General features: G+C 42.7%; 2 protein-coding genes across 9 annotated transcripts in view; both read right to left on the bottom strand.

Annotated features, from left to right (window-relative positions):
• Nucleotides 1–6,079: 6,079 nt before the first annotated feature.
• The window catches only part of lmo7a (LIM domain 7a), a 60,132-nt gene continuing 39,185 nt past the window's right edge, over nucleotides 6,080–27,026 (bottom strand). For 2 of the 8 annotated variants that reach the window (XM_019882361.1, XM_019882367.1), the window contains 21 exons: nucleotides 21,398–21,427; nucleotides 20,445–20,562; nucleotides 19,985–20,127; nucleotides 19,289–19,886; nucleotides 18,809–19,057; nucleotides 18,451–18,565; nucleotides 17,842–18,003; nucleotides 14,145–14,311; nucleotides 14,015–14,072; nucleotides 13,862–13,918; nucleotides 12,641–12,666; nucleotides 12,369–12,476; nucleotides 12,213–12,299; nucleotides 11,183–11,757; nucleotides 10,315–10,355; nucleotides 10,050–10,208; nucleotides 8,752–8,929; nucleotides 8,321–8,629; nucleotides 7,831–7,939; nucleotides 6,942–7,044; nucleotides 6,080–6,696 (listed from right to left, as the gene is read on the bottom strand). In XM_019882361.1, the coding sequence (XP_019737920.1) occupies nucleotides 6,674–6,696; nucleotides 6,942–7,044; nucleotides 7,831–7,939; nucleotides 8,321–8,629; nucleotides 8,752–8,929; nucleotides 10,050–10,208; nucleotides 10,315–10,355; nucleotides 11,183–11,757; nucleotides 12,213–12,299; nucleotides 12,369–12,476; nucleotides 12,641–12,666; nucleotides 13,862–13,918; nucleotides 14,015–14,072; nucleotides 14,145–14,311; nucleotides 17,842–18,003; nucleotides 18,451–18,565; nucleotides 18,809–19,057; nucleotides 19,289–19,886; nucleotides 19,985–20,127; nucleotides 20,445–20,562; nucleotides 21,398–21,427 (3,415 nt within the window). In that variant the 3' untranslated portion in view covers nucleotides 6,080–6,673. The remainder of the gene's footprint in view (nucleotides 6,697–6,941; nucleotides 7,045–7,830; nucleotides 7,940–8,320; nucleotides 8,630–8,751; nucleotides 8,930–10,049; nucleotides 10,209–10,314; nucleotides 10,356–11,182; nucleotides 11,758–12,212; nucleotides 12,300–12,368; nucleotides 12,477–12,640; nucleotides 12,667–13,861; nucleotides 13,919–14,014; nucleotides 14,073–14,144; nucleotides 14,312–17,841; nucleotides 18,004–18,450; nucleotides 18,566–18,808; nucleotides 19,058–19,288; nucleotides 19,887–19,984; nucleotides 20,128–20,444; nucleotides 20,563–21,397; nucleotides 21,428–27,026) is intronic. The other 6 variants (XM_019882363.1, XM_019882362.1, XM_019882365.1 and 3 more) reach the window with 6 other exon arrangements.
• On the bottom strand, nucleotides 21,800–25,662 carry LOC109523315 (LIM domain only protein 7-like). Its single transcript, XM_019882369.1, has 2 exons — nucleotides 24,310–25,662; nucleotides 21,800–23,666 (listed from the first exon to the last, which is right to left on the bottom strand). The coding sequence occupies exons 1-2, from the start codon at nucleotides 24,525–24,527 to the stop codon at nucleotides 22,898–22,900; spliced, it is 987 nt and encodes a 328-aa protein (XP_019737928.1). The 5' UTR covers nucleotides 24,528–25,662; the 3' UTR covers nucleotides 21,800–22,897.

Genomic DNA, 27,026 nt, shown 5'->3' with positions numbered 1-27,026 from the left:
CAGGGACACAAAGAGTAACAGCTTGGACAGAACATTATCCTTCGAAGCACGTAATGACCTAACACGAGCTCAGCTTCTCTTTCCACAACATCAACCGCCTTCACACTTCACAACACCGCATAAGGTAATAACAGAAACAAAGATAATCTATTCCAGGGTCAAACTGTTGCCGTGCTCAGGATAACACAGCGTCAGCTATGAGAAGTGGAGCTACCTCCTCAGTATCAACATGAAAACAAAAGTTTGGAACATGCAGGGATGAAAAATTTGTTCAGAACTACCATTAAGCTCTTAAAAAAACTGCAATTGACACACCCTACACCTACAGGTGCCACAAGATGGTGGCAAAGCACTACATTTGTCGAAATGAAGCTCCTCCTTGTTCGTTTCATGTTTTTATTGCTTTGGCCAAAGCACAAAAATGGGCAAATAGCAGAATGTAGTTTCCCCCAGAAATCCACAAAGAGGTACATTTGTGAATGCCGAACCAAGAATATGCCGAGTTCACTCTTTATCCAAAAAAAAAACAATTACTAGATCATTTATTTTCCCTGTATAGTCGAACAAAGAAAAGTAGTAAATGGCCATCCATGCACATGTCTCCAAGGACGCCACTTACCCTCCATTCAGTAGTTACGTACAAAAACTTCATATCCATAAATTGACACGAGCCAAGCGCCCCCATGTCCGTGCAAACAAAACAAGCCGCTTAACAACTCAGCAAATAATGGGCCACGGAAGGCTATTCGCACTCCTGCGAGGGCGATAATGACGCTGAATGGAGTGAACACAAAAGAGCGAACCGAAGGCTCTATGCGCTCCCGGGGAAGTATCTGAAGGTCGACACAATAAAGCCGTATGGGCCACCATCTTAATTTCCTTGCCCCAGGTGGGTGATTCTCCACAGTCAAGGCGGCACAATCAATTCTGGGAGTCAGGAGACTATTTTGGACACGACGATGCCTTCCTGTTGGAGTTATAGCTAAGGAAAATAGCAGCGATATGATAAGATTTCCGATTGTTTTGATTTTTAAATCGGATGTGACGATTTCTCTCTGAATGTTCTGGACTCCTGTCTCAATGTCAGTGTCTTAAGAAGGAGCCATGTTTTTAGTCAAGAAATTTGATGAGCGTGACGCAACAGCACCTCTGCTGGTTTCAGCTAAGTAGTGCACTATACACAAAGATGTAACCAACACAGAATATTTCAAACCAAGTTTGATGTTTTATTTGCTTTAATCATCTCCCCCTTTAATGTATTAAGGATTTCTAACTATATATTCTTGAAGTTTTATTAATAATGATCAGAGTTGGGTGCATCAGTAAATTTTGTCATTCATCACTCACGAGCGGCTGGGCCTCTCGCCCGTCATTGTCTGGCTGTCATTCCGTCAGTCAGTCATTGTTCCTTTATCTCGTGTATAACACATTTTTATGCTATGGCTTTTGACTCAGCATGAGACTTGGCATTGTTTAAGCGGTTTAAAGTGTTTACTATTTTTACTATTCATTTATTGTTTTCGCTGTCTATGTCTAATTTTTACTCCATACACAGCACTTTGTATGGAGCACTAGTTTTTTTTTTTTTTAAGTCATGGTATTTTAACATGTTATTTTTTTTAAAGTCAAACATAATCTTAACACAGATAGAAGCCACATCTCTACTCATAAAACACATGTTCAACATCCCCCGGAACTTAAACTTCAGAGCAGTGAATTCCCGTTAGAAACCCACACCAAACTGAGCAACCGTACCCAACATTTTTTTTTCCACAAAAAACTGGCAACTGCCCTAAATTGCTTCAGAAACACAAATAAATTGAATATCATCAATTCAATCAAATCAACAACATTTATTTATTTTGTGCATGCAACACTTTGTTTTTTTCTTTTGATTTGATTTGACTTTTTATTAGGTCTCCCATAGGAGAAACTTGTCTCGGAGGACAGTCCCTCTGTGCTGCTACATACACTGAGCAAAAAACATACACATACACAGCACAACATAATTTCTACCCCCCCACAATTTTGCTGCTGGAGACTGCAAATTTCATCAGTGTGGGACAAATAAATGTTATCTTATCTTATCTTATCTTACTAAGATGTAGAGCAACATTTTGTCCTTTCTTTTATATCTTCTGAAGAAGTATAGTTTGTGATCCGCAGGTCTTATGTCCAGAGCCACCTACTAAAACATTTGAATCTGCACTTACACCGAGAAATGGGAGCTTTACAGGTCACGTAGCAAACAGCAGCGATGTCTCACCTACGGAGGGCTAAAGCTAAAAACAAAGCGCCTGCTTAGCATCCTAAGACTGGCGTAGCGCCCACAGGAGTCCCGTTTTGTTTGAGATAACTAATGTGTCCTCTGTCATAAAGCGGATGAGTGAGAAACAAGACGATGGATTGTCTCCAGGAGATGTTTTATTTATTCATTTTTTTTTTTTAAGTGCTTCGCAGCCTGCAGCCGTCACACGGCCCCCTCACCTCGTTTGTAGCGTTGCCCTTTAGCGTGAGGGGATTAGCGCGAGGGGCCTTTATTCGTGACTGTTCGGATCTGTGCTGATCCGCAAAAGGTCACAGATCAATATCTCAAGAGGGAGAGTGATTATCTGTTAATTAGCAACAGGATTTGACGATGATTTGTCCTCAAGGATACCAATCTGTGAATAAAAGGAAGCAACCGTGTGAAAAAGTGTCATGTTCAGTGAGATGAAACGAGTTTAAATTATGAATAGGTCTGAACAGGCTTGTCAATATGTGCCCTGCGACTGGCTGGTGATCAGTCCAAGCGGAACTCCACCTCTTGCCAAAAGTGAGCTGAGATAAGCTACAGCGCCCTCGTAAACCTAATGAGGATACTTGCTCTAGAAAATGGATGGATGGATCCATAACTTATTCACATTATCTCTGGCCAAACAAGTTCTCTGTTGATTTTGAGTCTGGTGATGTTGACAATGATTTCAGTGTGCTTTTGCGGCTGAAAAATTGAGGCTGCTCAATTTGAAGTCAAAGAGGTGATAGAACAATTGCTTCATACTTTCAAAGAAAAGCCAAGTCAGGCATTGCTTCACTTTTATTTTGAAGTTGATCCTTGTGTCGCCAATGAACAACCAACCGTTGTGCCTATGAACTAGGCTGGCTAACTGCTAACAGCTACATCCGCCGTGAGACAGTGTCCAAACACGTCGCCGGAGGGCCGCTGGTGAAAATATATCCGGAGCAAAAAAATAAATAAAAAATGTGGACAGCGGCTGGCCACAGGGTCTCATACTGCAAGTCAGATGCATGTAATTAATTTTTCGAACGGGCAATGCAACTCTATCGTGTTATGTTCTATGCATCTCCACTCGTCTAAACACTGTCTTCTGTTTAATATTGTGTTTGTGATTAGTTAAGCAGTAAAATCCACCCATTTTTACCCTTTTCAGAACACTATTAATTTTAAATCATGTGCTCCACCAAATTAAAAAATCGCAAATCATATTAATATTGTCAAACACCTCAAGGATAGAATAGAATGCACAACCTGAGATATCACAGTTAGTCTTCAAGTGTGAGGCTTGTGTTTTTTGGGGTCACACTCAAATTCTTTCATCCCCCATACCGAATACGGTGGGCTGAGTCAGTACCAGGAAGCTCGACTTTGGTTTCATCTGACCACAGCACTCACTCTGATTCATTTCATGAGATATTAGGGCCTCCACAGTTCATGTGTCATTTTAAGCAGGGGGAGCTTGTGGACTCTACTTCATCGTAACTCAGAAAATATTCCAGATTTGTGTTGGTTGTCCCTGGCCTATTTCGACAGCTCTCTCCTCTTCGTGACGGTGGTATAAAGATTGGAAGGAACAAATTGATTGCTAGAACAGCCACCATAGAAAATAATTGGGTACATGTTTGTTCCAGAACAGGCGTAAACATTCTGTGGTTCTCCAGAGAGAGTGGCATTTACAGGTTGACCTTAGCTGGGCTTTATTTTCCTTTTAAATTACTGCATGGTCGATTGACTTTATGACTGGCACACTCACACGGTTACAGGTCACATAACTAATTATCAAAGCATCAGGATAATTCGGGCAATAATGAAGTCACCCAAATAACATGATTCAGAGCAACACAGCAAACTGGGCCCTCAAATGTGATTTCATGCTTCTTTGAGTCGTTTTGGATTTTTACACCCTTTCAGTCAGTGTCCTTGATGCATGAAATCCACCACAAGGCAATTTGAAAGTCCGAAATGAACTAAATATTTCCCTCTCAAAATAGTCCCAAAGAAGAAGCATTCTACTGTGACTAGTGTGACGTGACAAGAAGGTAAGCCCGCTCATTGCAAAAAAAAGTATTTTCCAGTGCGAAGAATGTAGAAAGACACATTCTACCCAAAAAAATGTGCTTTCATTGCCATTACACTGACTCACACATTAAGTATATATAAATTGAGGATTAAACACACACACACACACACACACACACACACACACACACACACACACACACAGACACAGACACACACACACACACACACACACACACACACACACACACCCACACACACACACACACACACACACACACACACACACACACACACACACACACACACACACACACACACACACACAAATTTGACTTGCTTCCCATTTTGTGACCCAAATTTCAGTTTTGTTCATTAGGGCAATGAAAACAAGGAGCAACATGAAGGAAAACTTTCAATCTGAATGAATGTCAAGAGAATGGAAGGATATCAACAGGAAAATGATTAAACTGCATATTTGCACTTGTAAAATGTAATATTACAATTAATAAGTCAATTCGGTTGCTTAATTTTGGTGTTTAAAAGAATTACGTTTAAAAATTTACCATAAACATCTCTGATAAAGTGTGAGAAAATCTATGTAAATTACTTGAAATGTATCCTGTCCTCAAAGCGGTTGACCTGATAGTGACAAATTGTACGGGTAAGGACCCCAAGAAGAGTAGCTGTCAATTTATGACAGCTAACGGGGGATCCCAAATAATAATAAAGCGCATTTTTCTCCGAATTGACATGTTAAGTCATGACTAATACTTCCTTGACATGTAGGACATGAGTGTCCAAACACTAGTCTGGCATTTTTTTTGACTTGGAGCCGTAGTACCACCTATTGGTGAGTTTCAGCTACGGCAGAAAAAAAAAAAACCCTCCACATACAGCACTGTAATATGTTCATTCAATAATTACAACTCAATATTATGATTGTAAAGTAGCAAACACCTGTCCTGAAATGATTACTATTGATTTTGTGGGATTTAGGCCTCAAAATCTATCAGGTAGCCGAGGTCAGACAAATTGGTTGTTTTCTCGTTTCTTCCCCAAAAGCTACTGGAAGTCGAAATGGTCTCCCATTGTGGAGCAACTCAAGTTTTGAATTGTCAGGCGCATATATTTTATTGGCAATATCTTGCATATTTGTGGTTATAAATGTATGTGGTTAATAATTATGCATACATTATACAGTGCAGGTCCTTGGGAGGAACTGCATTTTCCAACAAGTTGGTAAAAATCAACTCCAGAACATTCCAATGTCATAGTAGAAGGGGGAAAAAGTGTCCTGTTTGGGTTCATATTCCCCATCCAGGACACAATTGAGATTGAGTTTGTTTTCCAAGCAGTCGGATTTAAAATCTCTCCCGCTGCAGAGCGCCAAGAAAAATCCAAAGTGGAGGACAGAAGAATTTGAGACGTTTCCACAGTGAGACTGACAGAGCCAATTTCCACCCCCCCCCCACAACCCTCACTGCCCCCTCCTTCTGACTCATTTCCATTCCAGTCCTCTTCTCAATTACACAACGACAAGGACAATTTCCAACCGTTGTGTCGAGGAAGCAAGTGAGGCAAGCGTAAAAATCTTCAATCAACGCTCATTGCAAATTGGATCTCGTGTAACAGTTCCGATGGCGGGATTAACACGATTTGCGGAGATGACTTGTCAAAAGCGTCACAGAACGCCGCTTGTGGAATCAAATGGGCGTGACCAATTGCCTCATTGAAATTCCACCCAAACACCTGGAATCCAACACCGCAGTCACACCTTTCCAAGATCAGCGTTGAAGTCTTTATTTACAAATTTCTGTGCCATCATCACATATATATTCTTCACAACCCGTGTAATATTCCGTCTTATTAAATACAGTTTAGATAACGATAATAGTCGTCCTAATGACTTTTCCCTGTGGCAGAAATAAAGGCACATAAGTAGGCAGATGAAAACTGAACACGACTAGTTTTCATAAAAATAATAATTAAAAGGAAGATGTGGTAGTAAGATTGAGGAGCATTTTTTTTCTCCAAGTGCCAAACTGCATTTATGAAAAAAATACGATATTTTTTATGAGAGAATTAACGTTCACCATGGCTGCATATGAACCCACAGGCTTTGGTTTTTCCCATCCCCGCAGTAACCAAATGCATGCAGAAGACGAACCCTTTGTACAGCTGTAAAATTTCACATCTTGCACATAAAACACACACCGGTCTTACCCACTTAAAAAGAAAAAAAAAACAGCACAAATGATTAAAATCTCAAGAATGATGATGTAGAAGTTGGCCATTTGGCGCCAGGTGAGGCGGGGGCATCACGGGTTGTTGTTGCCCGTGGTCTCCTAGTCGATCTTCTGGAGGACCCACAAGTCACATTGGCGTGGGCTGGCCAGCTGGAAGACACGGCACAAAACTATGAAAATGTAGCTCACGCGCGGGTGCAGCAATGTCACATATGGGCCTGGGCCCTTGTTACTTGGCACGATTCACAGTACTAATTTGTAATCATTTTAAGTAACACACAAACTAACTCAACTAAAGTTAACTAACTCACTGATGATTGACTGGAGCAACTACAACCCCGAAAATGAATTGCCACGAGTGGACGAAAGAAAAGAAGATGGGCGGTAGGACTAACTTTTGAATCGCATGTAGCAGGAGTTACAGTAGAGCTGTTTGTTTCGGATTCGGACTTCCGCCCCGGCTTCCGATCCCCCGAGGACCGACTTGCAGTCGATGCACTGGAAACGAACACAAAGTTGATTGTTCAAACATCGTTACATTTCCGATTTTTTTTTTTTTAAATCCTAATAACCGACCAACGAATAGCCTGACTGGCGAACTGACTGACTAACCAATCAACCAAACAACAGTCAGACTGACCATGCCAGGTACTAACCAACTAATTTACTGACCAATGAAGTTACTGACTTATCAAATAGTTGAGCTAACTATGTAAGTGACACACTACCCAATGGATAGCAAAATTCTATCAACTTTCTTCGTCAAAATGGAACATGACACATTTTTACTGAATATTTTAACTAGAGATGCAAGTTACGTCGTCTTGAAATTTTTTTTTTGCACTGATTCAGAATCTTCCCTTTTTTTTTTCCTCTAGCACATCAGCTTTTTCATCATCATCATCATCATCATTATCATCACCACCATAACAATAAAAGTAATATTCAATATATAGTAATACCTTTGGTAATATTGATTCCTTAATGGTTAGGTTCAGCAACAGGTGAATTAATTTTTTTGAAATGTCAGTGAGATTGTAAAAGCAAGAACGGCAACAAGCTCAGACAGACATAAAAAACAAACAAACAAACAAACTCAAATGAAACATGAGCTGATGTTTGATGAATTTAGGTGGATATAAATATTTGGTCACTTGAAATAATGCTGATCATTGATGTCAATCAAGTGAAAAGGGCAATCAGGACTCACTTTGAAATGTACTATATCCGGGACTTTCAAGATAAAGAGAAGCGTGAACTAGTCAGAAGGTGTGAAGGTCTCACCTTAAAACAGTTCAAATGATAACAGAGCCCAAGGGACTCGATGATCATGGCTGCTCCTTTTCCCAGCGCCGTGTCACACAAGGTGCACACTTTCTTACCGCTCACTGACCTGCATCACACAATGCACAGCTTGGAAAGCACGTTCGTATGGATGATATTTGAACCCTTTCAGGGACAGCGGTCACTACAGTGGACAGCTTATCATGTGATCAGGTTACAGAGTGCATGAAAGAGGTCAACATTCCAAATGGAGTGGACGTGCCTTTTAAACACATTAACAAAGTGAACTACATGATACATATATTTTTTTTTAACAAAATAAAAGAAGAATCATTTGCAGGCTTTCCAGTGCCTGCCAAAAAAATAAGTGGAGCTCTTTGTAAAAATAAAAAATAAATAAAAAATACACTCAAGCTTTAGCCAGCACTCCCATTCAAGCTGCACCATCACCTCTGTTGAGACCCGGTACACCAGCAAAGTCCCAGTCTACCTGCTGCGCTGCCGCTGACCCCCTGCGTCAGGACCAGATTCTGAAGAGGTGGTGGGAGACACAGAAGATGGCAAAGGGGATGCCGATTGTCGAGACCAAGGGGTCGTTCCCACCGCCGGGCCCCGGAAGGAGGGGGGCAGGGAGCTTGCACCGGAACCCGCCCCCGGCGGCCCGCCGCCGAAAAGGGGAGCGCTGCCGTAGATGGCAGAGTGAGGCCTGGAGTAGTTTGGAATATAAGACTCGCTCCTGGGAGCCCACGACGAACGCCAGGAGTTGACGGGTTTATCCAGGTGGTCAAGCGAGCCGCCCCTACAAAGCCAAGCCCACGCCCAATTTTGCCAGTTAACCCCAGCACTGAAACCCACAACCTGCACACCTCGGTGTTAGCGAGACCACACCAGCAGCGCCGGCAACCAGGCCGCTTGACATACCTGCGTGTTGATGGCAGGTCGTCGTGGCCAGGAGTGGTGGCGGATCGTTGGCGGATCCAGCTGCTGTCCGTCAGCAAGTTAGTTTTCTTCCTCATGTCGTTCAGGAGCTGCTGGCGTTGGAGCTCCGCCTGCGATGGCGGCTGCGCAAACTTTGTGTCGACCACATCACCGCCTATCACTGCCATCAAACAACGAAAAGCCAGACATCATCGATGAAGACAAAAACCTCAAAGGGGACAGACAGTGCGAGTGGCTAACTCATGAAAACGAGTACCACACCCCCGCATACGGAGCGACAGATGAGTTGCATCCCAGCCATATCGCTCGGTGAGCCGCAGGCTTATGGAGTACCGTATTGGCCTGAATATAAGACGGTGTTTTTTGCATTGAAATAAGACGGAAAAAATGGGGGTGTCTTATATTCGGGGTCTAGACATTATACCCATTCATGACGCTAGATGGCGCCAGATATCATTGAAGCGAATGCTGAACTTGACTCCCCAGGCCAAAGTGAACCCCTGTCACGAAGAATAAAAATAAAAATAGCGGGAGCACGAAGAAGAAAAATAAAAAAATAGCGGTAAGAAAGAAAAGAGAAGAAAATAATAGAAGAGATAACAGAAAATGGAGAAACGTAGCGACAATCTGGAGAAAAGTGGGTCGAAGATCGGCCAGGTTAACCGGCAGCTGAGGAGAAGTTATGATGTCATTTACATTTCAAAAACCAGAAGCCATTCATTTACGAATGTGATTGCACTTTAGTTTACATATTTAAATGTTCAGATATTAAGATTTGAATGAGGCAAAATAACATGCTTTTTCACTCAAATATACAGTATTGTTATAATCATTTGTTTCAGATGTACTGTATAAAAATTAATTTGGTGTTCAAAAAGTCTTTTTTCAAACTTGAATCTTGAAAAAGAGGGGGTTGTCTTATAATCAGGCCCGTCTTATATTCGGGCCAATACGGTATATTACAGCAGCAACATAGCTAACATTATCAAGTGTTAATTTTTGTCATTTCTTGATCTACCAATACGGCTGGCAGAAATCCAAACAAAATGACAGCTCTTTGCATTTGGTGTGCTGGATTAAAGCATTCACATGTGTCCATAATCTGGTTTCAGTTCATTCAAAAGATATTAAAGCATCCTGAATGTTGATTCTGAGATTTGCAAGTCAGATTTGATCAAGTTCATCAATTCTGATTTGGATCGTCTGATTCGCATGCTGATTGGAATGTTTCGATTGAGAGGCCGATCAGAGGCATAGATTGCGGGGGGGCCGGAGCCGACCTCTCTCAGGCTCCCTGTATCTCTTGGCATTGAGGAGATTCCTCCTCTGCTTTTCCAATTCGCTTACGGCCCTTTGACCGTGTGCCACTTTGTCGCGTGTGTTCTTGGCCTGCTCCTCCAGCAACCAGTGGACCGCGCTGGACCGATACACAAACACACCTATGGCGGCGGCGCACAAGTGAGGTTTACGTGTGCCTCACTGGCTCAGTGGAGTCTATTAAAGGGTCAAAGAATTTGGGATAATTGTAAAGTGTATTTCACTGACCGCTGCTCGGAAGTCTTTCTTCATTGTCAAGCGATTTAGCCCTGTAAAACAAACAAACAAAAACACACACAATCAAAAAAAGTGTTTGCAAAATTACACGCTTTTTTTTTTCCACGTCTTTACGTTTATTTGTAAACTTCTCTTAAATGACCCTATTTACATTTGTCTTGTTTGACAACTATCAATGACTTGTATTTTTTACATGTATATTTGATGTTGGGTTCAATTACAAACTTAGTGTCACTGTGCCTTTTGTAATTTTTCCTCATAATTTATTTTGTTAAGTTTTTGAAAGCTCCCTGATTGTTTTACCTGGATTTTACATTATATTCGTTTGCATGTTATTGTAGCTGAAGTTTTTTACTTTCATTGACATGATTTGATTTTCTCTCTCTCTCTCTCTCTCTCTCTCTCTCTCTATATACACACACACACACACACACACACACACACACACACACACACACACACACACACACACACACACACACACACACCTGGTAGGTATATTATCTTTTATTTAGATATTTTATTTTTGTCCAAATTTAGCATTTCCTTTTCTTTTGCATTTTAGTGACATGAAAACTTCCTTGCCCTCTTTCAAATATTTGATTTGTCTGCTATGTGCTTTACATATATCAAATCAATAATACTGGCGCTTTTCTTGTACTAACATTTCAAGCGTAATTTTTTTCAACACTATTTTTGTTTGAAAATTATCTTTATGTCTAGTGTAAATGTAACTTACCTTGTCTTTTTAAAAACGTTTTCTTTTTACCTGAGTGACTGATTTGTAAACAACCATCCCCAAGATCGTTATGTATTTATGTATTTATAATTGATTGATCTTAACAGCAAACATAATGACCTCTGCTCCTCGAAGATGTTGTGTCTCTCTTGCCACTGCTGCTCGTCCGCAGCCGCCAGCCTCCTCCTCAGCTCCTCTTTCTCTGCCTCCCTCCTCCTCTCCCACAGAAGCTCCTCCTCTTCCCTCTTCCTCCTCTCCTCCTCTTCCTCCTTCTCCCTGATCCTCCTCCTCTCCTCTTCCGCCTGCCTTTGGCGCTCCTCCTCCGCTTCCTTCTTCCTCCTCTCCTCCTCTAGCTTCAGGCGTTCAAGCTCTTCCTCCCTCCTCCTTTTCTCCACCTCCTGCTGCCTTTGACGCTCCAGCTCCTCCTCCCTCCTCCTCATCTCCTGCCTTTGGCGCTCCAGCTCTTGCTCCTGCTCCCTCCTCTTCCTCTCTATTTCCCGTCTTTCTCGTTCGAGTTCTTCCTCCCGCCTCCTCATCTCCTGCCTTTGGCGCTCAAACTCCTCCTCTCTCAGCTTCCTCTCCATCTCCAGCTTCATGCGCTCCTGCTCCTCCTCCTCCTCCCTCCTCTTCCTCTCTAGCTCCAGCCTCTCTCGCTCCTGCTGCAGCTCCCGGTAGGCGAGGGTTGAGCCCACAGGCTGCACGAGACACCGAAAAGAGGCGTGATTGAACACATGAAGAGGAAGAGGAACCACATCACAACAAAATATTTCTTTACTTCCTATGAGGGGATGATAAGATTGTGGAACAAGTCTAACTGAAAAAGGGAATTTTTTTGGTCTAGTGTGTTTTTTGGTGTTGACGTCCACATTACCAGTCCACATTGATTTCATGAGGTTCAATTGGAGGAAAGCTAAAACTTTAAAGTTGCACTCCCTTGTAACAAACTAATAAAAAACATGTTAAAAATCCTATATCAGGAACTTTAGTGAACGTTACTGTTTCTTTTCTTTTTTCAGACAATTTGTCATCTTTTTTTATCCGACAGTATCAAAAAAAGACTGTCAAAATTAGAGCATTGGATAGCACCAATACAATGACTATAATGTTAGTGTATAATTTACTTCAGCAGTTTAAATATATGATGTGGTACCTCGGATTGTGGGAAACTGCTGGAGATCTCCTGCTGGGCCTTTGTCCATTCCTCCTGCAATTTCTCCTGGTCACGCTTATATTTCTCCTTCATGACAAAACAATAACATTGACATTTCGACACCTTAAATCATTTGTCTTCTAGTTTTAAATGTACCTGTAGTTGGCGCTCCTGCTCCTTCTGCCACTTCTCCTGTCTCCTGCGCTCCTCTTCTGGATCCCAAGACCAACGAGTCGAAGACGCAGTGATTGGAGGAACGGGTATCTGAGGATGGAGAGGATAAAGCTCCTTAAAAATCTGTACACGATAGTCGGTGCATATGCTACAAAAAGAGTGATCTCATTTACGGCAATGAACTGAGCGAAGCCCATTATTTGAGGAAATACAGTCATGTATAATAATGTCAATGCACTGATGGTGGTACTTACATCTGGCATGGCAGAGTCTGCTGCTCATTAAAAAAAAAAAAAAAAAAAAAGACAAAACCATCCAGTCAATATTTGTGTCATGCACCATGGAAGATTAATTCAAGGCACCCTGGAGGCCAGCTCCCAATTTAACAGGCTGCTGACAGGCTTATTTACTTTTTATTGCTCAGTCAAGCACTGACTGATCATGAAAAGTAACAATGAGAATAACAAGCTATGAGAAACAAACAAATATCGCGTATGGCTCATTCAGACTTATTGATTCTTTCCACTCAGCATCAGTCGATATACATCAAACATTGATGGACATCAGAGATCCATTGTTGGGAATGGGGAAAATTAAGAAGAGAATGATTGGCATGCAGAAGGGGAAGTGAAGAAGGTTCAACATGCTGAGAGCGTGGCAGGAGTATGCTTTTATTGTGCATAGCAAAGTAAAAAAGTGCACGCTTTATATATGAATATCAAAATAGACAAATGGAAAAAAAAACACAGCATAATCACCACAAAAGTGAGAAGTTTGCTTTTGGGTCGAACATACTGTTCAGCTCTTTTTTTGCACCCAAATTGAAAATGTTACCAAAAACAAAAACTTTTAATGTTACAATCAGTGGAAAATGTTGAAAAAGTGTTTATTTTTCTCCTCAGAATAAATATCCGCCCTTTATTTAACAATACAAGATGCATTTTGCTCATTTAATATCAATGTAAAAGTAACCATTCATTTTAAAATATTTTTCTTCATTTTAGACTCAAATTTGTCATTTTTATGATATCATGAATTGAAAACTTACCAAAAATATTTCCACTTGATGAAAAATGTATACATCTATTTTTTCCAAAATTCATTTTTCTGTAATGAAGATAACATTGTATTTGAGGGGTCGTCCCTTCACATGCCCCAAATGCGAAGGTCACGAGTCCCTCCAATGCTTGAACATTATGGCCTCCACGTAGTGGTGCTGAGGTCCAGGCTGTGCCTACCACAGAGGCAGACCAGCACATTGACCCTTGATTCTGAGACACCTGAAGAATGAAAGAACGACCTCTGGAACCGGACAAGGTAAAAATGCGGGCCCAAAACATATCCAGGTAGGACTCCCTTTTGAAAGCGTGCAAAGCAAATCACCTCAAGTCTGAGAAATTGTTGCATGAGATAGAAGCATAAAAAAACAACAACAAAAAAAGCCACAAACTTTGATTAGAACATGTTTTTGTTACCTTTTTCAAAAAACTCTGATCTCCGTTTTAAGTTTATCATAGAAATGGGCTCTGATTCTACACATGAGATGGGAGAAATAAGGTTTAATCAGGGGAAAACAAGACATAATATACTCATATGTCACCATGACTTCATTGGTTGCATGTTCTTACCTTGAGTCATCATGGACACTTTGGGGTAACCACCACCGATGCCGTTGGAAGCCACATCCTGCACAAAGGTACTCCTTTGGTTAAAAAATCTGGCGGACAAATAACTGTGAACATTTGGCAGTCCACTTACTACTAGAGAGTGGCTGGCGGCCTTGGCAGATGTGTCAGTGAGCGAAGTGAAATCTAGCATGGCACCACCGGCATCAGAGAAACCTACAAGTATGGGATGATCCGTAGTGGTCAGATTGATGGTCTTATAGCCTTTGAATAGCGGGGAAGACGGATCTCTGTCCCAGTCTGCATGCAGACAATATAGCAACATGTTTAATTTTTTTTTTTTTTTTTTTTTTTAAATAGCTGTGTTTTCGTGGCAACTAGTAAGCCAAAGACTAAGGAATTTGCCAGAGAGTAGCAAGGGACGATTGTTACAGAAAGCAGCATAGGGGAACGGGACAGAGAAAAAAATAGGAACATGTTTTAATTTTTTTTTTTTTTTTTTTTTTTAAATAGCTGTGTTTTCGTGGCAACTAGTAAGCCAAAGACTAAGGAATTTGCCAGAGAGTAGCAAGGGACGATTGTTACAGAAAGCAGCATAGGGGAACGGGACAGAGAAACCACCTTCCTCAGCCATGAAGCTTATGACAGCTGTCATTCACCCACAAACAGTTTGGAATAAGCCACTCAGCAGACAAACACCAGATATCGTGTCTTCAAACCAATGAGCTAATGTGGGTGCAGTAGTTTTAAAATGTTTTTTTTTCCATGGGCACATTTGTTCGTTCGTGACACTTTTTTTAAGTACAGCGCAGTGAATAAGTACATGCCCTCTTCTCAAATTCTCTTATTTTTTGCAAATTTCCCCTCTTTAATGTTTAACATCATCAAACAGATCTAAATCTCAGACAAAGATAATCCAAGTAAAAATAAAATAGATGTTTGTATTCAATGTCCATAAATTAGTAAAGCATTTAAAATGTTCATGAGAAAATCAGATCAGATTTAAATTAAATAAAATGGAAATATCCTGCAAACTCACTCTTTTTTTTTACCCTTATGTTACAGCAATTAATTTTGCCCTTTTTCCCTTCTGTGTACCACACGTTCTAATTTGGGTTTTTGGGAGGCTTCCTGGTTAGGTTACTTTATGCTGAGATTCCCAGTGTATGCATTTGTGTTTTGGCTTCAAAATAAAGGTCATTAATTGCCATCTACTTTCTCATTGGTGTCATAGTGGACGCCGCTGATTGCATCATTTTGAAACGGGTGGCAACTATGATGTGGTCGGACACTGTGATTTGTTCAAACATAGTCAAGGTCCACCCATCAGTGTGGGCCACACTTGTTTCACTTTCACAATTTCTCACACAAGTTGCATGACACTAACATACTCTGCCAGACCAACACCGTGGGGAAAAAAGCGGACCTGAGCTGAGTTGCTACCACCACAATGGAAACAGTTAGGTGTGAGTGCGGATAAGAAAAAGGGACCACAAAAATTGAGAAACCACAAACCACCGAGTGGATGAATGCAAGAAAATATTCATGGAGGAAACAAAAGTCAATCGTCACAAGAATGGAGACACCTCACGCCTCCTCCCACAGTGCTGTCATGGGATCATTCACGCATGATTCAACAAACACTTTATGCACCAATTTAGAGTGTCACAATCGTTTAGCAAACTGAGGAGTGCGAGCGACAATGTCAGTGCAGGAATGCGACCGCCTTAATGCCTCATTAACCGACACACACACACACACACACACACACACACACACACACACACACACACACACACACACACACAATTTGGCCCAATAAAGTAGATTTTTTTGATATACAAAGTGGAAATTAAGAGCATCCATTGTGCTATCACACAGAAAGGGGGCTATGAATGCAAACATGTATTGAGGTTTGAGGTTGGAATCTGTGGTCCGACTTTCCTCTGCATAGTTTGCATGTTCTCTCCGTGTTTGCTTGGGTTTGCTGTGGATACTACGGCTTCCTGCCACATTCAACAAAACATAATTCCATAGCGGGTGGCACAGTGGGCGACTGGTTAGCACATCCATGTCACAGCACAGAGATGCAGGGTTTGATTCCGGCTCCGGCCTTTCTGTGTGGAGTTTGCATGTTGCATGGGTTTTCTCTGGGTGCTCCGGTTTCCTCCCACATTCCAAAAATATGCATGGCGGGTTAATGGAACATTTTAAATTGTCCCTAAGTATGATTACGAGTGCGAATGGGTATTTGTCTTTATGTGACTGTGACTTGTAATTGGCTGGCAAACAGTTCAGCGTGCAATCCAACTACTGCCAGAAGACAGCTGGGATAGGCTCCAGCAACTCCAGCGACCCTTATGAGTATAAGCAGATCAGAAAATGGATGGATTGATGGATGGATGGATGGATGGATGGATAAATCCATAGGAGTGAATTGAGTGTGAATGGTCATTTGTCTACACGTAAATGTACCATATAAATCAATCAGGGCTATTTGCCATACTAAATCGTATTTTGTTGTGACATTTTGGATAGTTGGCTTTTGACTCAGCACGAGACTTGACTTTTAGTTTTGCTGTTTTTGCGCTTTCTACTGTCTTTGTTCTTAATTTATTGTTTTACTGTTTGTTGTTGAATGCATTATTTTTGCTCCATGTACAGCACTTTGGATACAGCAGTGGTTGTTTTATATTAAAGTGCTCTATAAATGCAGTTAAGTTGAGAAAATTGGCTTGGTTTATCTGGCATGTGAGGTCAAAAGGATTCCCAAGGAGTAAAATGTCACAGTGCTCTTCTCTCGCCTTTTTTATTTTTAGCGGCTTCCTGCCACATTCAACAAAACATAATTCCATAGCGGGTGGCACAGTGGGCGACTGGTTAGCACATCCATGTCACAGCACAGAGATGCAGGGTTTGATTCCGGCTCCGGCCTTTCTGTGTGGAGTTTGCATGTTGCATGGGTTTTCTCTGGGTGCTCCGGTTTCCTCCCACATTCCAAAAATATGCATGGCGGGTTAATGGAACATTTTAAATTGTCCCTAAGTATGATTACGAGTGCGAATGGGTATTTGTCTTTATGTGACTGTGACTTGTAATTGGCTGGCAAACAGTTCAGCGTGCAATCCAACTACTGCCAGAAGACAGCTGGGATAGGCTCCAGCAACTCCAGCGACCCTTATGAGTATAAGCAGATCAGAAAATGGATGGATTGATGGATGGATGGATGGATGGATGGATAAATCCATAGGAGTGAATTGAGTGTGAATGGTCATTTGTCTACACGTAAATGTACCATATAAATCAATCAGGGCTATTTGCCATACTAAATCGTATTTTGTTGTGACATTTTGGATAGTTGGCTTTTGACTCAGCACGAGACTTGACTTTTAGTTTTGCTGTTTTTGCGCTTTCTACTGTCTTTGTTCTTAATTTATTGTTTTACTGTTTGTTGTTGAATGCATTATTTTTGCTCCATGTACAGCACTTTGGATACAGCAGTGGTTGTTTTAAAGTGCTCGATAAATACAGTTGAGTTGAGTTCCATCTTCAAGGAAACCATTTGGGTCAGGCCGACGCAATGGCATGCTTGGATCAGTTCAGTGTGGAATTATTTTCACGAACAAACCTCTGGATGAATGGACAAAAATTTCCGCACGCAAAGAGTGGAAGCTGTTACAGCTGCAATGGTGGTCAGGAATTTCTTCCATTTTCAATTCCGGTGGTGTCCCAATACGTTTGTCTTTACAGTTTATATATTGATTAGATGGTCTAAATTTGGCCGACACACACTCACACACCTCCACATACGCACTGCACGGATGACTCACTGCTCTTGCCATAACGCCTTATGTCCATCACCAAACTGCCCTCCTGCAGAGCCCGGTCCATGCTGGCCTTCCAATCCAGGTAGCCCATGTCTGCCACCCGTTGGCCATTTACTGTCAGCACCTCGTCCCCAGCCTGCAACTGGAACATTTCAGCTGGGCTGCCTGAGGGAGAAAATACAACAGGACTGGATGAGAATCAGACAGGATGCAAGTTGAATTTAAAAACCATGTGTGACGCTAACTTGATAAACATTGCGCAGATGGGGAAGTCTCAGTCAGGAAGGGACGCTCAGGGCCGGAAGAGCAGTCCCAGAAACATGCTGCCCTACATAGGTCTTAACTGCAGTGAACTAGAAAACATGCTGATAAACAGGAACCATACATAACCTTTTCCACTGCACGGTACCTAATTGTCTTAACATGGTGCTAGGCCAGTGATTCTCAATAATGTAATGCCCTCCTCGGAAGAAGTAATGCATGTGTAACACATTTTGTTAACACTATTGCATTATTTATGTTCTGTATGTTACCAACCAGGTGACCACAGTGTGAAAGTGCCATCAATTTTATACAAAAGGTTTGAGGGTTTCCGATGCTTCTTGCCAATACCTGGTTGGATGGACTTGACGTGAGCCCCGCTAGAGTCCCATGCCACATCAAAGCCAAAGTCGCGACTGCTGTTGGGCTTCTGGTTGAGGCTGATCCGCATCTCGCACGTACTTTCCTGGAAAGAGCCAGTCACACGAGAGTCAAGATACCGGTAAATAACAAAAATAAGGTTCAATGTATCATAAGTATGGCAGCCCTAGACGAAATCAGACTTCTTGTCAGCATTGAAGCAATTCCAGTACTCAACCAAATGTCAAATCAGGAAACATTTCTGTAGTTTTCGTAAAAAGTAATTTTCAAATTTCAAAGCAGGGCTGATTTTTACACCTCATCCCGAATGAGGGCAGTGCTGGAATACCTTGCTGGGTTCAGTGGCTGAAACTTCTCTTTTGATCTCAACTGTGCGGGATGAGACGCTTGACGTGGAGGTGACACTCTTCACCGTGGTCTCCTCTGGAGTGTCATCGTCATCCTCGCTGCTTTGGATGGGGCTCGACTGCGACTCGGCCTCATCTTCGGCGGTCATGAACTGGTGATAGCGACTCGGCACCGACGAGTTTTTGGAAATAGCAGCGTTGCCATTGATACGGCTGTTGGACTCATACGACTGTAGGACAAAGATGTGCCGACAATGAATGAATATTGCACGTCGTACCTGTTACACCCTTCTGCCAACGCAATTTGTGACTAACAACAAATTGCACGTGAACTACACTGCCACCTAGACGTTTGAATGCCCCCAAAGTTGAAAAATTTGGAGTAACAGATTCTGGTTGGATGTGAGGTACCACCGGATTTTGATGGGAAACGGTAATGGATGTAAGGGTTCTGAACTCACTGTGACGGTCCGGTTAAGTGAGCCTACACGGGATAGCTGGGTCCCGAAAGGTCTCGGAGTGACGACTGATGACAGTCGAGCACTATCCGATCTCTGGTAGCTTCTAGGCAGGGAGGCGGATATCCGAGAAACCGCTGCAGCATTGGCTTCTGTCTTGCTTTGCAGCGATGGTTTGTAGATGGCAGCAGAAGATGGGGGCTGCACCTTGACTGGGCTCTTTGGCTCAGGCACCTTTTGTGAGGCTTTCGGAGGGCGTGAGATCTCCTCTGTTGTGGTCGTGCTTTCAAAGACTGAACTCCTGAGGGAGGACGTGGCTTCGGAAGGTTTGAGTCTGTGAAAGGAACCGCGAGCGGTGGTCACGCCAGGAGCATCTACGACATCAGACCCCTGCTTCGTGGACCTGAGCGGGACCTCTGGGGGCTTGTCCTCTTTCTGAGCAGACTTGGATGAGCCAGATGAGTGATAAAAAGTATCCACAGTGTAGCTCCTACTTATGCTGTCTCGAGGACGGGGTTTCGGTTTCTCAAATACATCGTTGTCATTGTCAAAACTGAGCGACCCGATGCGACTGCCGATGCTGCTGCTTCGCCTGTTCTCCCTGTTGAGCCAAGGGATGATGAAAAGGTAGTAAGGAGCAAGAGGATTTCATTTGAGAGGTACCTACTGCTGTGGCCAGAGTGTGTATTGCCCTCGTACCTCTCATCTTGCATCTCTTTGTAGGTCTTGGACTTTCGGGTGCTGCCGCCGGATGTGATCTGTTCCACCATCTCCCGCTCTTCTTTCTTTTTAACAATGTCAGAGTTGACACTCTTACGTCGGTTTTTCCATTTGCTTAGGTCCTACAAGAAAGAACATGAGTTCAAAAGACCCACCCAAACAGGTTTGGTCCCCGGTGTTGACCTTCAAGCACTCTATGAATAAAGTTCGATGGCTTGGATGTGGTCTCTTTGTGAAGCATGTGGTCTTTTGATTACCCAAAAAGGGTCACAAAAAGGTCCTCGAAGTAAATTCCATTTTATGTATTGCTGACATTTTAAAAACATGGTTAAATTTAAAAAAAAAAAAAAAAAAAAAAAAATGTGGGGTTATAATTATCTGATTGCCGTTCTGTCCATTTCTCCCCTCCTGTCTCTTTCCATTTGGGTGTCACACTCACATCCTGCCACTTATCATCGCTCTGCTTGACCTGCTCGCGGTATTTCTCGAGAGCTTCATACTGAGACAGCCGTCTGACCAACACAGGTTCTTCACTGACGTCACTTGTTGATTTGCTCCTAGGGGAAAAAAAAATAGAATTAGGAAAATAAATCAGAATTAGAAGCAAAAATAGGGCGAACACTGGAATGGCAGCTTCAGTTCGAAAGGGATGCCCAGTTACATTTCTGTCTGTCAAATATTACACTCCCCAAAAACAACACTGTTCATAAATGTTTTGTTTTCATAAGAGTCCTGTTGATGAAAATCAGATTGCGTGGTTGTAGAGAAACACTTCTTTTACTATACAGTACATTTTGAAATACTAGGCATGACCACAACACACGTGAGGATAAGCGGATTAGATCATGGATGGATTTTGAAATCCTTTCTTACTCATTTAGCTAAAGTGAATGTAATATCCAGTAATTCTATGGGAACGTAATAGTTTGACAGTTTGCATCCCATATCTCCGAACAGCACACTCAACAATGTATCACAGCCATTTAGAAACTTCACACCTTATTCCTGCGGCCACACTTACACTAGATGACCGCTCTTGGGTGCAACACGCGCAGCTGGTTAGTGAACAGCCCCAGGACCACAATGCAAAATGGCAAATACTGTATGTACGTAGTACACACACAAACTCACCTGAGCAAAAAAAAAAAAACAAAACAAAACAGTTTTTGTTTATGTATGTGAGAAGTATTAGAGTTCTTAGACTTGTGACCTATTGTTATATAGCATAAATCTATCAACAACAGATCTTTAGGGACCTTTTGCGAGAGCCCAGCAGCACCGACCATGGCCGCCACACTGTGTGTGTCAAGTGTTAAGCATTTAGCAGCAGCAGCCACAAAAGCGTGAAACGAGCGAAATGTGCCACATTCCTGGCAGCCCGTGTCAACTCACCCGTCGAAACTGTCTGATGCTTGCCGTTGTCTAGGAAACCAAAGAAGGAAGGGGGGAAGCCACAGACAAGAGTGTCACATATTGTCACACGGGACTTGATGTTGTCCACTTGTGAACATCTCACAGGTTTTACACCAGGGTGTGTATACGCATCTGTGTGTGTGTGTTTGTGCAGGTGGATGACATCATTTTTTTTTCACTATTGCAAGACTCTCCCTGGAAACTTAACAAATAACAGTGAAGTACCGTACGCCCATGCAACGGGGCCTCAACGGCTGCTTTGTGTAATGAGGAATATCTGAAGCCTTTCGCGACCTATCGCAAGACTTCAATGTGTTAAGTGGGTTCCATGACTCGCACGGAAGGTGCATTCCATGCAAAACAACATAAAAATATTCAGTATACTGGAAAGGTGCAGTATTTTCTTTTTTATTCCACAAGAAATCTGATGAGAAAAACCTCCAAAAGTGCATTCGACTATTATATTTCCTCACGCAGTGGCCAGGTGCATTTGCTAAACTGCAGAGAGTTACAGGCATCAACTGTATTCGGCAAAAGGTATTTATTTGGTGGAGGCTTTTAGTTGTACAAACCAAGTTTAACATTAGTATTGTATTTCACATATAAGGGCCAGAGGTATTATTTGCTCAACTGCAAACAGTCGTAGTCTATTCGGGGTAACGCATCTATTAGTGAGAGGATGTTATTTGTGCGTATAAAGGCCAGAGGTATATATGTACTCAACTGCAGTGAGTAGCAGGCATCTATTGTAGTCAGACTTAATTTATTACAATAAATATCACCTTCAATAAATAATGTTATTTGTGGAACAAAATTAAAAATAGAAGTGGGCATCATTGATGTATTATCACATTATGGTCTGTCTATGAAGTATTTTTTTTTTCTTCATCTTGGTTGTGTTTCAAACATTCTCCTTCCAACTCGATGGTAAACGTTGGCTTTACAGATGACATGTCTGCAGTGCTGGCAGCGTCAGTTTTTGAAAAGACATCTCGTGCAAAAACCGTGTGTCTTATCACTTTAAAGGAAACTACTCGATTGTGTTTACATCCAACTTCCTTTTTAACTCCACCATAAACACCAGCTAAACAAATGCCAAATCCGCTCTGCCATGAGCTGTGGTTAAAGACAACACGCAGCGGTAACAATACGGAGGCCACTATTTGAGGAAGAACGGTGTATTCACAAAACACACTTAAAAAAAAACACCCAAACATGTTCCTTTGCTCCTTTGTACATACAGTGTAACATTGTTAATATGACCATTAACCAGTCGATAGGAAACTGTACGAAAACATCTGATTTGAAAAAAAAAACAACCCAAAACTGTAACTAAAGAAACAACAAACTGTAAAGACAAGGAATTTCCCAGTGGTCTGGAAGCAAATGCAGCAGACCTAAACCAAACCTTTGAAAACAAATCCTTACCAAGTTGAGACATTAAGTATTTCAAGCGAAATATGTAACAGCAATTCATTCCTACAACTTGAGAGTGGCTAGCATCTCCACCATGAGCTTCTTCTTGTATCTCCGCTGACTAGCTTCCCTGATGGCCTGCCACCTCTGCAGGTCCCCTTCATTGCAGGAAGTTGGCACAGAGGGACTCGCTTGATTGGCTGACACTTGGTTATGCTGCGCAGCCAGCTTTCGGACCAGCATATCGTCCGTTTCGGGACATGGCTCTTTTTGGACATGACTGGATTTGTTTGATGATGACTCCTGGGTGAGAGGGGATGGCGGGCACAGGAGCCTGGTCTTGAGTTCAGGAGGGAGGTCCCATGGCTCAGGAATGGCCATTGGGGAGAAGTTGTCAGGGGCGCCTGACAGGGGGCGCTGTTGTTGCTCGATTTTCTCCCTACGTTGGACAACGTCGTCCTGCTCGATGTCGGGAAATTCCTCCTCCTCCTCCTCCTTATGAAGCTGCGTCACAATATTGATCTGTTCCTTCGACGTCCAAAGGCATCGCTTTGCTGACAGCGGGGTCTTCACTGTGGCAAGCTCGCTGTTGGCCTGGAAGGTGAGGGTCCGCCTTGCGAACATGTCATCGTTCTCCAAATCGGGGATGATGCTCTCATAATCGATAGGATCTGGTGGCTCCCGGGGGTCTTGGCGCCCTAACAGGGGCCACTGCTGACATTTGACCAGTCTGGGACCGGAGGTGGGGTCCACTGGGGTGAACGCCAGAGGTGGGGTCTCTAATAGGGTGGTCTTGGGTGGGTGTGAGGGGGTGTGAGTGTGCATAGGAGGACTGCAGGAGGAAGGTAGGTATAAAAGAAAAGGACAGAAAGCTGATGAGTGCATGCGCTTGAACTGGACTAAAGATAAAGAAAAGGAGGGATATTGATCGTGGTAATGCAATGTATGGACAAAAGTAGTTGGACGACCCTCCTAATCAATCAGTTCAGGTTCATGGTAGACCAAGGGTGGGCACACTTATGTGCTCAAGGTTTTTAAAATGATTCTTAAAAGGTATGGATGGGCCAAATTTTTCGTATACGAGGTGAAAGAGTGTAATTGTTAAGTAAAAAAAAAATGACAGTATTTATACTATTATTTTGATAACAAAATACTGAATTCTAATTATTAATTGTATAATTTATTTGGTTATAATTACACAGCCAATTCCTAAAAAAAAAAAAAAAAAAAAAAAAAAACGTACACTTTCCTACAGTTTGACTTCCTGTGGTGTGGGATGACACATCCAAAAACTTTTGTCCACATTGTGGATTTTTTTTTTAATGCGATACAGTGTTGTGTGTGGGGGGGGGGGGATTGCTCTTTTCCAGTTAAAAACAGCCAATCGGAAAAATGTGTATGAGGATGACAAATTCGGTTACTTTATGTAGAATGTTCTAGTCTAGAACATTTTGAAGTGGTGCAACTGTATGGACCTTTTCCCCCCAACGAGGGCGCTATGAGTCGTGGAGGGGTGAGAGGAGGAGGGGCCCGAGGGAAGTGCAGGAGCAACGTCAGGCTCGGAATCGTCCGACGAGGAGCCCGACTTCTCATGGCTGAGGCCGAGAGTGGAGGGAAAGACCAGGGAAGAGGGAGGGACACAGAAGATGCAGGGCAGCGACAGAGAGAAAGAAAGAAAGAAAGAAAGAAACATTAGTGGGGGGGAAATGAAGCAGAAATGCAAAGAATCATGCACAAACGATCAGGAAAATGACATGCTTGGAAATAGGGACAGCTTAGCAAGCAGGAAGAAACTGGACACTTGATTAGGAACACCGGTACAATATAGTGGGATCCAATACAAGAGCTGTAACACATTCTGCCTCATGATGTGCTTTGTAGCTATTTAATCTACAATTGTACATACAAGTTACATTTATAAAAAAAATAAAATAAATTATGCCAGCTCTTGGATTCGATCCGATTCAATGTTGGAGGTGTACCTTATGAAGTGTCTTACGTTTCTTCTGACTTGGGCCCGGTTTACTAACGGCTAGCGTGTGCAAAAACGGGTGCTAACAGATGTGAAAGCTGATCTACTAATTGGCCGCAACCAGAATTATGTCTGTCAAACATACGGCATTTAACTTTTATTTTACAATGTAAATGAGAGGCAGGTGCAAACCACCGCGAAAGTTATTCAGGAATGCAAATTTGGAACTTCTGAATGATCCAAAAACTGACTTGGAACCAGTTGCAAGAAGGAGTCATGCCGTATCACTATCTATGAAAAAACTCCTTTCCACTCAGTATATCTGTGCACCTGCATGGGTCATTTCAAAGAATAGTGACAATTCGTGCTGGCCTCTCCCATGGCAGTTTTCAAGTTGTGCTGTCCCAAGTTTTAAATGCAGTGTTCTGCACAATGGACACATGGCTGCACTTCCAATTGCAATCCAAGTGGGATAAATCAAACAAAGCGTGGCATTTATGTGATTGCTAGCTGCGCCAAATCGGAGTGATCAAGTTTTGAACACCTTTGATTCCATCACTTGTGGTGCTTTCCCAAATTTTCCATGGTGAAAACCATTATAGCTACCTTAAGCACAAAGCCATATTTTAAATGCTACAATCTCCAACACTTATACACCTGTTGCAAACCGCACGCACAATCTAGTGAGTGAACACACAATTTAACACTTTCTATTTAGGATCTTAGTAAAACACTGCATTCTTAGTAAATCACACGCTACACATCCATGATCTGTTCGAGCAAACACGTAATTTAGCGCAACTATTTGAGATTTTAGTAAATCGGGCCCAAAGTCAATGTGGATTCCTGTACTCTCACACACCTGAACCCTTGCATCTTCCTGTACCACGGTCTGCTCTGAGAGCCCAGCTTGATCTTCTGGATGTGAACGTCCTCCTCGGGGGTCCACAACTTGGGCAAGAACTTGTGGTAGGAGGCATCGCCTGCCACCAAGTTTCTGGCTCCCACCTTGCGGGCGTAGAGGTCATCTTGCACAGGGTCTGCGTAGCCCACCTCGTCGTCCTCATCCTCCGAGTTGGCGTACGGATCACTGAAAATGCTGTCAGTGGACACCGGGGGGCGGCGCTCGGCCCTTTGTTCCCCACCATCGCCGCTGCTTCGAGAGAGATGGACGGCGCAATCACGCGTGTGAAAGCATTTGGCTTGTTAGGCAATCACGGCACACCAAAAGTAGAGGGAGGAGCCAAATGATCCTCAACAGCTCAACACAAGCTTTCGAACGAAATGCAGTCAAAATGTCCACAAAAATCAGGCAGGGCAAATGAAAGTTGTGCAGCTGAAACTCAACCTGGCTCAAAACAGAAAAAAAAAAAATCAAAACAGCAAACAGCGCTGTTAGCTTGAGCACATCCAAAGGCATCGCCCGATGTTACGACGAACAAACTCAATGTGTAAAGGAAGCGTCCATGTTCGCGCGCTCGCCACAACACAGTCACACCAATGCTTCTCTGACCTGCGAGCAACACTGGGGCTCACAGTCACCCTCGGCCATTGCCCCGCGGGCGCCATACCCAAAACCGACAGGCTGATGGGTATGGAAAAGTTGGCAGGGGGCGCCGGTGGGGGGCTGTGGAATCGTCGGCTGGCCAGGTCATCCATAACGACATCGGGGTCCGGACGGTCTGAGTCAGAGTCGCTGCCACTTTCGTAATCAAGGGCAGATTGTGGGTGAGCACTGGGGGATGTGGAACTTTTGCCAGGGGGCAGGCTGGCGTCACTGAGGGTGCCGTTGCAGGAAATGGGAAGGAAACACAACACCGGTACCAACATGGACCATTGGACCAGGAACAAACAGCAGCATCGGAAGAAAACAACTCACCATGTAAAATTCCAAAGACATGAACTGTGTTTGGAATCCTTCACTCATCCCTTCCTTCCTAATTAGTATATAGGGACTTTTTTTAAATAATGGACTACATACACTTTACTCATCAGTCAATGAAAAATCAGTTTTCAAACACCACAGATCGCCATTAATAACTTCATTGCTGTCGCAAAATTACAAGGTACCAGATCAACGCCAACTGGTCGACCTTCCGTGAAAAACATAAAATATAACAACAATAAGAGCTTTCGCGTCACAGTTTGCGAGTTAAAATTTGCATTTTTATTAGAGGTTTTAAGCTTTGCTGGGCTGGATGCGCACCTCACCTCTGCGCG

This window comes from Hippocampus comes, unplaced genomic scaffold (genome assembly GCF_001891065.2).
Source record: "Hippocampus comes isolate QL1 unplaced genomic scaffold, H_comes_QL1_v1.1 scaffold111, whole genome shotgun sequence".
Classification (NCBI taxonomy): Eukaryota; Metazoa; Chordata; class Actinopteri; order Syngnathiformes; family Syngnathidae; genus Hippocampus; species Hippocampus comes.
This window is presented reverse-complemented; position numbering and strand designations above follow the sequence as displayed.